This window comes from Chrysochloris asiatica, unplaced genomic scaffold, assembly GCF_000296735.1.
Source record: "Chrysochloris asiatica unplaced genomic scaffold, ChrAsi1.0 scaffold00271, whole genome shotgun sequence".
Classification (NCBI taxonomy): domain Eukaryota; kingdom Metazoa; phylum Chordata; class Mammalia; order Afrosoricida; family Chrysochloridae; genus Chrysochloris; species Chrysochloris asiatica.
The window spans coordinates 1,236,621-1,250,012 of NW_006408789.1; the positions used below are offsets into that span (position 1 = coordinate 1,236,621).

General features: G+C 42.7%; 1 protein-coding gene across 1 annotated transcript in view; it reads right to left on the reverse strand.

The window, feature by feature from the left end:
• Nucleotides 1–13,392, reverse strand: part of RMND1 (required for meiotic nuclear division 1 homolog (S. cerevisiae)) — a 32,278-nt gene that overhangs the window by 14,007 nt on the left and 4,879 nt on the right. The window contains exons 3-7 of the mRNA XM_006874357.1: nucleotides 11,829–11,868; nucleotides 9,341–9,441; nucleotides 6,732–6,838; nucleotides 5,405–5,469; nucleotides 673–749 (exon numbers count right to left, since the gene is read on the reverse strand). Coding sequence (XP_006874419.1) covers nucleotides 673–749; nucleotides 5,405–5,469; nucleotides 6,732–6,838; nucleotides 9,341–9,441; nucleotides 11,829–11,868 — 390 coding nt within the window. The remainder of the gene's footprint in view (nucleotides 1–672; nucleotides 750–5,404; nucleotides 5,470–6,731; nucleotides 6,839–9,340; nucleotides 9,442–11,828; nucleotides 11,869–13,392) is intronic.

Consider the following 13,392-nt stretch of genomic DNA (forward strand, 5'->3'; position numbering starts at 1 on the left):
GGTACCTGGGTATGGCGGCCCTAGCGAATTAGATAGTTGTCTTTGCCATTACAATTTATTTCCCTTCTGTGTTCCTTGTATGTTTGCCAAGAAGGGAATGTGAGAGAATCTAAGTAAGACTAAAGAGTTTTTTTTCAATTAGTGCCAAGTTAAAATTCTCTGAGAGAAAAGCAGTGTGGCACTTTAACTGGCAGCATTTTTCCTTTCTTGCAGTGTCTGTCTTAGAATCAAGGAAATATGGCTTATCCAACTTGTTGGCTGCCTCATTTTGTCTCCCACTGAACTTTTGTTTTGAATTCTAAGATTATTTGCATAACTTTCTGGGAGTAATTGAGGGTCTATTTAGCATTACGGTACAGAAACATGTTCTTACTGAGAAGTCCCATTTTCCAAATACTAGGATTTATCTTTCTAATGTCAAAGAATAACTACTGTGCTCCTTGATATGGGTTTAACATAGATTAATAATGAGCTCTTTCGTAAGGCAGTATTTTTTCCAGTAGGGTCCCATGATAGGCCAACAGCTTCTAATAGACAAGCCTTCTGTCTGCTCATAACCCAGGAAGAGAAAGCAGCTGCCGTTCACACCAAGCTCCCAGCGTTTGTTCTCCAGCAGAGAGCTGGGAGGAGGTTTCCTTCAGAGTGCTGCATTTACGAATGAGAACATTTTACCTTAGGGCAAAGAGTTCACCTAGTTTCTGCATAACTTCTTCATGAGACAGTTTCACTTTCTTCCCAGCTTTTAAAGCCTATTAAAAAAAAAAAAAAAAAAAGTTAAAGATAATCTATCCAGTAAGTAACAAGACCATGTTGTTGTTGTCTTCAGGTGCCATCAAACTGGTTTCGACTCAGAGTGAGCCTGTATAGGGTTTTCAGGAGCAGCTGGTAGGTTTAAACCACTGACCTTATGGTTTCAAATCCAGTGCTTATCCTATAGTGCCATACCATGAGCCCAACAGGACCATGTTGTGCTGTTGTTGTGTACCATCTAGTCAATTCCAACCCATAGCGACCCTGCATAGGGTTTCTGAGGCTGTAAATCTTTGCAGGAACAGAAAGCCTCATCTTTCTCCCACTGAACAGCTGGTAGTTTCAAACTCCTGACTATTGAGATTAACAACTCAATTTGTAATCATTATGCTACCAGAGCTCCTTTGTTGTTGTTGTTGTTAGGTGCCATTGAGTCTGTATGGACTCATGGCGACCTTATGCACAGCAGAACGAAAAACTGCCCAATCCTGGGCCAACCTCATTACCGCTGCCACACTCGATGCCATCGATGCTGCCACTTGCCAATCCATCTCGCTGGGGGTCTTCCTCTTTTTTTCTGACCCTCCATCTTACCAAACATGATATCCTTCTCCAACAATATGTCCTCCTAACAATATGTCCAAAGTATGAGATGAAGTTTAGCCATCTTGGCCTCTAAGGGGCACTCTGGCTGCACTTCTTCCAAAATGGATCTATGGGTTCTTTTGGCAGCCCATGGCACTTTCAATATTCTCTTCCAACACCATAACTCAAAAGCATCAATTCTTCTATGGTCCAGCTTTCGCATGCATATGAGGAATCTTTCAATAACGAAAGCTGAGGCTTGCATTTTTATTTCACTTCCCCCAGCTTGAGAAATGCTGAGCATGTTCTTCCTTTTTGGTTTTCTGACTCCAGATCTTTGCAAATCTTGTTGTAATAAATGGCTTTATCTTCTCAAGCTGATCTTTGAAAATTTCTGTTCAACTCTTGTACCTCCTCATTTCTTCCATTTGCTTTAGCATCTCTATGCTGGAGCGTAAGTTTCAGTGTCTCCTCTGACATCTATTTTGACCTTTTCCTTCTTTCTTGTCTTCTTAGTGACTTTCTGCTTTCTTCCTGTATTATGTTCTTGATGTCATCCCACAACTCTTCTGGTCTTTGGTCTTTAGTGTCTAACATATCAAGTCTGTTCTTCAGATGATCTCTAAATTCAGATGGGATATATTCAAGGTCATATTTTGGCTCTCGTGGACTTGTTTTCATTTTCTTCAGCTTCAGTTTGAATTTGCATATGCTGGAACTCCTTACTTCCTGGCAATTCTGTAGTGGCAGGATTTAAATTCCCTGTCATACTGTCTACTGAATGGCTCTAACCAGTCTGCATGTCTTAACTCACCCAGAGACTCAAAATCTTCTTAGATATTTCACAGTCCTTTTTCATTTTCCTTCTCACTAGCATTTCCCTCTCACTAGCATTTCCCAAGATACTCACTTCTAATATCTAATCAGAAAAACAGGAACTCTTTCCTCAAACATAATTAGAATATTTTCACACTAAAAACAAAAGTAATTATAATAGATTATTTTTAACACATTTGGACAGTTTCATATAACTTCATACATATGCATTTTTCTTTTTTATTTGGGGTGAGGGTAGAAGCAGGGAGATAGGTTTAGGCTTAAGACTATGACTAGGTCTAACCTGGACCTAGGGTTTCATGTAGTATTAGGGTTATGGTGAGTGTCAAGGGAAGAGTAGAGCAAGGTGTTGAGGCTTGGTCTAGTTTTAGGGTTACAGTTAAGTTTTTCAGTTGGTTGGCTGACTGAAACCTACTTTATTTCCTCTTTAATTCAAAGTTCTGTAACTACTTTATTCTCCCTCTTTAATTTGTGGGACTTTTTGATTACAAACTGACATCTCTGGTTCCCTATTTTCAGTCTTGCAGGTTTGTTTTACTTTGTTGTGATGTTGTTACGTGAGTCTGCTGCGACTCACAGTGACCTTATACACAATAGAACAAAACACAGCCTGGTCCCACACCATTCTCACAACTGTTGTTACACTTTAGCCCACTGCTACTAGTGGTTACAAATTGGGCAGCAAACCGCAAGGTCAGCAGTTCGAAACTACCAGATGCTCCACGCGAGAAAGATGAGGCATTCAGCTCCCATAAAGATTTACAGCCTTGGAAACCCTGTACAGGGTTGCTATGAGTCAGAACCGACTCCACAGCACATAACAATAACAACAACTGCCACTGTGCCAAACTGTACACTGACCCTCCACTTTACCAAGCATGATGTCCTTTTCCAAAGGCCTGGTCCCTCCTGATAATGTTTCTGAAGTATGAAAGTTGAAGTCCAACCCCTCCCCTAACCAACAGTAACCCTAACCTTAACACTATATCCTGGTTTCTAAGGAGCATTCTGGTTGTACTTCTTCCAACAACAGACTTTAATATTGTTCTCCAACACCATAATTCAGATGCATCAATTCTTCTACAGTCTGCACATGAGACAACTGAAAATACCAAGGGTTGGATCATGCGCACTGTAGTCCTCTACACTGAGCACCATCCATATCTGGGTTGAGATCTGGGTGACATTGTCATGTATGATAATCTCAAGTTGTCATCTGCTCCTTTGGGTTCTATGTCCAAAGACCTCTTCATGAACTTAGGTACAGTTGAGCTGGTTTTTACAAAATCTTTTAAGTTCTCTTGTCTAGAAACATCTTGATTTTTTCATTTTATATATAAAGGTTAGTTTTGCTGGGTATATGTTCTTGGTTGGGAATCTTTTAATTTTTTTATTTTAACATTTTATGCATGTCATCTCATTGCTTTGTTGCCTGTATGGTTTCTGCTGAGATATCAGAGCTTAGTTTTAATTTGTTCTCCTTTGCAGGTAACGTTTTGTTTTTTTGAGCTGCTCTCAGGATTCTTTCCTTGTCTTTGGTTTTGGAGAATCTGATTATACATCTTGGTGATCTACCTTTTCCGGCGTATACTCAGTTTCTTGGGAGTAGCATCTTCTCACCTTTCATGTTAGGGAAACTTTGATGAATTTCTCTGTGGGTTTTCTATTTTGTCTCTTCCTGAAGAGTTCTGGAATTCCAATTGCATATAAGTTATTCCTCTTGATGGTAGCCCACATAATTCTTAGGCTTTATTTGGAAATTTTTGTTCTTTCAGATTGTTCATTTGGCAGATGAGTACTGAGAGATTTGTCTTGAAATTTGGGCATCCATTGATTCACACCAGCAGACAGATAGCATGCCCATCTCTTTCTCTTTTGTTCCTGCAATGTATTATCTGTTTCTGAAATCTTAATATTAATCTTCTGAATTTCTATTTGCTGTTTTTGTATGGTTTTTCTGTGTAATTTCCTCATTTTTCAGTTTGTTTTTGTAATGTTTTCCTGAATTTTTCTAAAGTTTGTTTTCCCTGTGTTTCCTTGCTTTCCTTTACAACCTTCTTGATCACTCTCTCAATGTGCTGAAGGTACCTGATTGTCATTCTTCTGAATTCCTTATGAGGTTGTTCTAATGCCATTTCTGGTGTTTATATTTTCTGAGTCTGTATTTTGATCACTTGTTTGAGTCACTCTGCCTTGTTTTTTCATTTAAGCTGAAATTGCCTATTGTCTCTGAGGCATTATGGTGTCATTGTATTTATACTTAATTGAGGATTAATGCCGGTGTGTTCTGAGACCCTCACCCTATTTCCCAGTGAGTGTGGCAGAGACTGTAAGTGTGCTCAGCTGTCTGTTCGCTGTTTATGTGACATAGCTGAGGATGGGCTCGTCTGATGTGGACTGCTAAGTATCGCCGATCAGGTGGTACGGAGTGGGAAGAGCTGCTGACCCAGCAGGTAGAGCCAGAGGAGGGACAGATGTGATTGGGCCTTACGGCACAACTGCTGTCTCCCCAAAACTGGTAATAGCAGTAAAAGATCTCCATTGAGGTGAGATTTACATTCCTACAGATGTGGGGGTGGTACTCTAATGCCAGACCCTAAGCTGGGCAGGAGGGAGTGCCAGCGGTTGCTAGACAGGTAAGGGGAGGGGCTGGCCATGCCTCAGCCACCAGGAGGGTATGAGGAAACAAGGGAGAACTATACCTCCTTCACCACTTCGTTGCCAACACCAGCCGACAGCCAGCCCATTTTTTTGCTCTCACCGCTCTGCTCAGCTCTGCCCTCCCCTCTGAAGCTCAGGGTCCCAGGGTGCCCATCTGTATCTGGTTCACTTGGTCTCTCATGTGTGTCTCCGCCACTGAGGGTCTGTTCAGTGCATCTGTTCACTCTGCCATCTTGCCTCAGAAGTCCTCACATGCATTTTTCAAGCCATTATTTTTCTCCTAATTTGACAAAACACCCTAAAAATCAAGAAACTGGGTCACAGTCTCCTCAGATAACAAATATTTCACTTTAATTTAGTGACATGAGAAATACTACACTACCAGAGAAAAGCAGTGATTTGGATTCTAATGACTGGGTGGTGGGAACTTCAGGGTAGCTTTCCTCGTATGCAGTGCGACTTCACTGGACTCCTAGAGGTATACCTTACCATACGGGGATATGTACTGAGAACTGGGTTTTCCCCAAAGGTTAAATCAACCTTGAAAACAGCATAAAATGTATATAATTACCTCTGGAATTGACTGAATTGATTCAATAAATTTATCCAGTGTAGCTTCCCAAATAGCCAGTTTCACTGAGAGAGAAAGACAATGAACAGAAGTTTGATTACTATCATCGGATTCCCTTTTATGTAAAATACAGACTCTTATAGCACCCTGACTGCCATTTCAGCAGTAATTTCAGAGACAAATGCACGAAGAATTTTAAGCTGAGATGTAAGACTAAACAATTCATTATTATCATAAAGGTCAGCAGCAATGCGGACAACAAAGGGAAGTGAACAGACTTCTAGGCACTGCTTGTGAACACGGCTATGCTTGGCAGGCTTCTTGGTTTTCTAAGAATCCATCTCAGGAAAGCATGTGTGTGGTCGGTCATCTCAGAACTACGGGCGGCTCTGCAGGCATGGCGGAAAGTGGACACACAGGCCCCTCCCCTCCGGGCTGGGGTGATGGGATCAGGCTACAAGAGCAGCACCCAATGGAGGTCAGGCCCACGACTACTTTTTACCCAGAGACCTTGAAGTACTCCGGCTACGGTTTTACTCAGGTGCCTGGTTCTTTCAGGAGAACTTCAGAGCGAGGTGACTGTCTCATTCCTGTACTAAACTAGTCTTTTTTTTTTTAAAAAAAACAGATGCCAGTGCCCAGCCCTACAGGTTTTGCTAGCATAAGGTTGAAGGTTCGAGTCCACGTAGAGGTCCTTCAGAAGAAAGACCTGGTGATCTATTTCTGAAAAATCAACGACTGATAACCCTATGGAGTCCAGTTCTACTCAGACGTACCATGAGTCCGAATTAGGTGGAAGGTAACTGGTTTTTGGTTCTGGTTTGGGCTTTCTTTGCCTGTGTGGACTGCACATTACGTATGAACACCAATCAGACAGACAGGAGAGGGGAGGACAAGGTAACACTATTATAAAGAATATGCTTGAAGCACGTAATTTTTGTCAATACAATATGGAATGAGTTACTTCAACACAGACATTCTATTTTATACTATGGTTGGTTGGTTATGTGCTGTGAAGTCGGTTCTGACTCATAGCGACCCGGTATAGGGTTTCTGAGACCGCAAATCTTTATGGGAGCAGAAACCTCATCTGGAACAAGGGGTAGTTTTGAACTGCTGACCTTGAGGTTAGCAGCCAAACTCATAACCACTACACAACCCGAGCTCTATGTCATACTGCAGACTATATACTTTTTCCTCCTGGAGGAAAAAAAAAAAAAAAAAGTGAATGTTAAAGTTTTAGTGACTAGCTGGTGAAAACACACCCACATCTTTCTTTATTGAGTACTTACACCTCCTCAGACAAGATGAAAACAGGGTCACTTACCTGAAAGGCACAGGGCGTTTGAGAAGGCAAATTTCTCTAAAACTGTGTCGTCTAAATCCAGCTGCGAATTTAACATGATTTCCCCTCTGTGGAGTTTTGACTGCCCCCTGCAGAAGGGAAAACAAAATATTCTCTAAGTTTTTAAAAAGCACTTCAATTTCTTCTTTGAAAAAAGTCACCTTAAAATTTTTCTTGAGATCGTTTTGACAATTTGTGTCAAGAGGCTTATAAACATGCTCAGGTCTCTTGGTCAAAGTAATTCCATTTCTAGGAATTTAGTCTAAGAAAATACTCAAAGACCCATTTGTGAAGAGAAAGCCTCCAAGGGCCATCTGACTGTAAAAACACAGGAAAAAAACTAATTTTCAATATACAAAAGGGTTAATTACGGCATTTCCACATAATGCGGTTTTTAAAAGCATGTTTTAGAAGGCTATTTAATAGAAGGTGAAATTGTTGATAGAAAGTTGCTAAGTGAAAAAGCATGGAGTATAAAACTACACACAGTGTACCGGAAAGGCAACAAACAGAAAGACGAGAAGTCGGGGAGGGTGTGGACATCGGGGGTTCTCTACAATGTAAATATCACATGTAAATGGGGAACCTTCCGGACAGGGGGATGAAGAGGAGGCCTGTCGGGAGGGACAAGAGGCAGGACCCACTCTGATAGGTGAGGTGGGAAAGAGCAGACAGAAGAGGACAGGACTGACCAGAGGCAGTGACTGAGCCGGGCCCAGCCCACAGATTCTAGGGAGGTGACCAATCCCTGCAATCACAGGTGGGACCCCAACGCAATCGTGACGGGTACAAGGTGGCAGCCATGACTGTCACCCTGACAAGAAACCAAACAGCTGCGTCTGGGGCCCCTCAGCTGAGGGTGTTAGCCCCTACAGGCTATAAGGGGTGGAGGCGGTGACTGCAGGTGATGGTGGTGTGTGTGTGTGTGTGTGTGTGTGTTTCTCCGTGCGTGAGTGAAGCCAGAGCTTGATCTAGAAGGAGAGCACAGAGGGGAACCATGGAAGCTACATCCACAAGACCAAGTGCTTCATCATTCACCACATAAATCCAAGTCTATGTGTTTCTTTCTCCTTTGCTGTGTGGGCTCACACCCGTGCCTTCTCCTGCAACCAAGAAGGGCCCAGGCCTTACTACTTCTCACATGTCTGCAGGCAAAACATCGCTAAACATCACAGGAACGCCAGCTGCGGATGTATGAAAGGTGCGCATGGCGAGGAGGACACGACACATGCAGGGCGAGTAGAGAGCCATGCCTAGCACGTGGGCAGCGTGTATCATTGGCTACAGTTAAAGAGAGAGCTGGGCCTCCCAAAAGCTACATAGAAGTCCGAACCACTGGGCCTGTGGCTGTGGCCAGGCTGGGAAATCGTGTCTCTGTAGATGTAAACAGTTAACTGGCGGTTACGCTGGAGTGGAGCCCCTAATCGATTTAGGCTGCTTTGAAAGCTTTCCCATTTTAGCTTTCAAAGCAGCCTTCGTCAGAGGAGAGCGGACGCAGAGGGAAGAAGAAAGCCACGTGCACACAGATGCAGAGACCTCAGTGACGCTGCCAACAGCCAAGGACTGCCTGGGACCAGAAGACACCGAGGGAGACCAGCGGGCTCTTCCCCTGGGTCTTCAGAGGGGGCATGTCCCTACCGACACCTTGGATTTGACTCTTGAGCTTCCAGAACGCTGAGAGTGAATTTTCTGTGGCTGTGGTACTTTGTTAGAGCAGCCCTAGGAAACCAAAGTAGCTAGGATTACGTAGCTGTTGTCCCATCTGGTCATCATATGGCGAGTGTCTCTTTCAAAAGCTCTGCTTTCTCATGTCCTTTCTTAGGAAAACCTGTTTTTCCGCCTGTAACAGTCCATTGGAGTCCTGGTGTGGCACTGTAGGACAAAGTCTGTTTGAACCACAGGTTGGTGGTTCAAATCCACCAGCTGCTCCTCAGAAACCCTATACAAGGTCGTTGTGAGTCAGAACCGAAAGGAAGGTACATAACAACCCATGGGCAGGGAGCTCGGTGACGAAGGAAATCTTTGTATCAGATATATGCTGCCTTCTTTCTCTCTCTTCATCTCCCGCTTGCTGAGGTAGGATAAGGGAAACCCAGCTAACCCACCGCCTAGCCAGACACCTCGCCTGAGAACACTGTGGAAGGCTTGAGCACCAGCCTCGCCAGTGGCTCTCTTAGATCACCTTTGCATTAAACTTCCTTTTAATACTTTACATTGATAGGGAAAAGTGGATTCCATTAACAGGAAATTTTATTGGAATCATTTCGTAGGTTCAATCTGATGAAGGGATTAATATCTTACTGATTTAGGCTGCTTTGAAGCTGACCACTTGGGTGGGGTTGTTAAGTGCTGTTGCGTCGACCCTGTATAGGGTTTCTGAGGAGCATCTTGTGGGTTTGAACAGCGCTGGTTAGCAATTCAGTGCTGATCCTACAGCGCCACACTAGGTGTCCATGTTACCGCGACTAGTTATGGTATTATTTAGGCTTTGTATTTGTACCAGTAACTTTTTTCTTAGAATAATCTATCCCCTCAACTGCTTTTCCCTGTTTATTCCGAGTGCCCTTCTCATATGAGAAAAAGTTGCTTACTCTGTTTTGATGTAGTTCAGTTCTTCATTTTCCCAGTGCACCAGTGCAATCTCATAGGGCTGAATCTCGTGTTTTTCTAGAACTTGCATCACATGCTTCTTCTGGAAGAAAAGGAAAATGTGTTTGAAATTATAAATGACAACTTCAGAACAAGTCTGTTACAGTGTACCTGATGACATTTCTCACTACATTTAGTGACAATTTTTCTGTGCTTGGTTTTTAAGGGGGAAAAAAAAGCAAATTTATTTTAATATAAAACTAATCAGGATGACACGTTCATTAATTTTTAAAGGTGGAAAACTGAGATAGATGAAAAAGACAATAAAAATGATCAGTATCTCACAACACAAAGGAAATCACTAATAACAGCAGTGTTTATATTCTTTAAGGCTTGTATTTTCTCTCTTTAAAAGTCACATCGGACCAGAAGACCCACTGCTGGAGTTGACTCCGACCTAGTGACCCTGTAAGGACAGAGTAAAGGACCTGAGGGGTTCCTAAGGCTGTGACTCTGACGGAAGCAGAGCTGCTGCTCTGCTGAGTCGAACTCCCTGGCCTTTGGGTTAGCAGCTGAGCGCTTAACCACTGTGCCATCACGGTGCCTTTAGAACCACCCGGAAGTGGACAAAGCTCTTCCACTAGGACTGACCTTGGTGTATGTTCCTTTGGAGTGTTCCTGCTTGTATATTTATTCTGCTTTTGAGCTGATGTGGGCTCGCACTATGCGATGCCCCTTCTTTGGAGTACAAGGTCAGCGGTTCGAAGAGCAGGAGTGAGAAGAGGCTGTTTGCTTCCATAAGGGTGTACAGCCTTGGAAACCCTATGGAGTCCTATTCTGCCTTAAGAGTCATCATGAGTTGGGATCCACTGAGGGCCATGGATTTGGTTTGTAAAGGGAACATAATTAATTTAACCAACCTACGTGTCCCACCTACACATATTCTAGGTTGGAGTCCTGGTGTGGTGCTGTGGGTTAATGCACTGAACTGTAAAGTTGGTTTGAACCTCAAGGCCAACGGTTCAAGCTCACCAGCCGCTCCTTGAAAGCCCTACACATGGTCGCTATGAGTCAGAACCGACTCGATGGCACTTAACAGGTCCATGAGCAGCAGGGTCCTCCTAACTGTCCACTATACAGTGTTAACAGTGCACCATCCTCACAACAAGAGCTCTGTGACCTCATGGGAATATTTCTTTAGGAACAGTTAGATTGAAAGACAAGCATACTTACACATTATTAAATGTAAGGGTCCTGGTGTGGCACTGCAGGAAAAAAAGCACTAGACTGCTAACTCACCAGCCACTCCTCAGGAACGCTACAGACACGGTCACCAGGAGTTGGAACCGGCCACTTAACAGTAACAAGCTACTCTGCAAAGTTTTTCCAATTTTAGGACCCAAATATCATTTATGAGCACATGCTTCCAAAAACACTGTTAGTTTTTACAATCTTTACTACTTCAAATAGTCCACTTGTACTTTTTCAATTAGTCAAATTAAATAACATTTTCTTGTATTTATTGGCCATTTTTATTTCCTTCTCTCTAGGTTCGCCTGCTTCCTGCCTGCCACACACATAGAGACATGTATGTATTGCCTTTTATGGGAACTGGGATTTTCTAAGGCATATCCTAAAACCAGCACTGGTATTACAGTGGCTAAATTTTATAATCTAGTCTTTCAACTGTATTACATACCTAGGCAATTTCCCAGGAATAAATTTTTCTGCACCTGATTTTTAAGAACTGCGAGATGTCTACGCAATGATGTAGTTAACAAACTTTCTATGATTGCATATACTTCCTTGTTTTGCTGACTTTTAGCTCAGAATACACTGTGATTCTTTTCCTTAGATGACTCTTTAGTTGTAAAATTAGTGTTAAATATAAAATAGGTGTTGATGTGTATGATTGACAAAAATTTTGATGCATTTTGACACCTTCAAAAGGTTTCATCAAACAAATTCTGATTTGGATATTGAAGAAATTATTTCCCATGAGTCACAAAGTTCTAGAAAACTTGGCCTAACATAAGTCTCAGTCTAACCAGCTCCTAATACAACTATGTGTACATTGTTCTTTTGTAGAATATCAAATTTTCCCGTAAAGTTTCTGAAGTCCCCTCAGGTACTTTTTTTTCTGTCTGCACTGTGGTTGATGTGGCTCTGATCCATTCAGACTCTCCATAAATTAGGGAGGGCACAGAGAGAGTGGAGCATGGAAGAAACGAGATGAGATACCTTAGAAAACAAAACTGTTAGAATAAATTAAATATGCAACGCAGAACAAAGAATCAGTTGTGAATTTATCTTTCAAAAAGCTCAGTTACTGAGAGCTAACTACGTGGGGACTTCAAAAAGTTCATGGAAAAATTCCATTCTCTTTCCATTCCATTTTTCTACGAACTTTTTGAAACACCCTCATACTTTGCTTTACACAATCTGTCAGAAAATGAAACGGTTACACTTTTTCACCTTATTTATACTTACAGTTTTGTCTTTCACATTCCAAAACACAGCAGCTCCTTCCCTGATTTAAAAGAATGAGAGAATCAACTAAGTTAAAGGCAGAATACACGCGTTAGTAAGACAGAAAAGAAAGCCGCCATGCATTGGGAACTTCATCCTGTACCCAGGATGAAACTTTTCAAGATAGGACTGACTGACTGTCTTGATATTATGGGCCCCCCAAACATGTGCTAAAATGTAAGAGCCACTTTCCTGACCCTTGACACATGCTGACCTCTCAAAGATTCCAATGCTCACGTGGTGTGTTGGATCAGTAACTATTACTGCAATACTATGAAACTCCAAGGATCTAGACTGCTTCAAACCTGTTCAATTCTAATGCACAAAATCAGAATGAGGAAATTGTGTGAGAGGCCATCTCAGCTCTCACTGGGGCAGAGCCTGCTATGGGAAAACAATACAGGCACCTGCTTTAATAGCTGCAGAAGGAAGCGCTTAGCTTAAGACAGCCACAGCTTCGGAGTGCTGAAAGCAGCAATGAGGTGACGCATCCGCAACAGGGTTTCGAGCAGAACTGTGATGGAGCCTTAGCAGGGCTTCCAAATCCAATTCAAAATAGGCTCTAAGACCTAAAAACTATAATGAATACGTTTTCTTTAATTTTTTGAAGTTTGAAGATTTCTGAAACATTGAGTTGTTTTATATGGTAAAGAAAATGAGATTTATGGCTATGAGCATGGGAGGAAGAGGAAAAGGAAGATGGGTAAAAATATGATGGCCCCAGAGCATTCAAATGTATCTTCAGCAACGTGCTTAGTACATGTATGGGTCTGTGCTTAGCATCTGAGATATGCACAGTCAAGTTCCTATCCTTCAGAAACTCCCAGTCTGTAAAAGACTGATACAACCCCTACTGCAGGAATGTAAAAGGCACTACCACATACAAACACAGCCAAGTCATTGTGACAGGCGCTAACAGCTACAGACTATGCTGCAGACAGCCAGCAGAGGGAGCCCAAAGTCAGTGTGATACACAGGTACTATACACAGACTATCCTGCGGGCAGCCAGCAGAGGGAGCCCAGAGTCAGTGTGACAGACAGGTACTTATACACAGACTCCTGAGGGCGGCCAGCAGAGGGAGCCCAGTGAGTCAGTTTAGCTGGAACCATAGGGGTTCCCAGAGGAGGCAGCATAACATCTTCATAGAATAGTAGCTAAGCCAGTGGCTGCAGACGTGGACAATACATTACAGAGACAACCAGGAGTCAAACCTTGACAGAACTTTGTGATACGGAGTCTGGTCAAAGCCATGGGATGTTAGGCAGGAAGAGCCCGGGGTGGGGCCTGAGAGCAGGGATTTGAGAGGTACTTAAAGCCACAGTCAGAAGGTCAGTTCCGAAAATCTCTTCCTGGGACAAGGATGTTGAGCTGGCTGGGTCCCCTGCCTAGAGCTGGGCTCGGTGCAACACCAACCCATAGGGCTACTGAGCAATTGAAATGTGCCTTGTCCAAACCCAGATCCCTTGTAAATATTTTTAAAGATTTACTCTGGAAAGAAAACTACAAAATATGGCATATCAGTT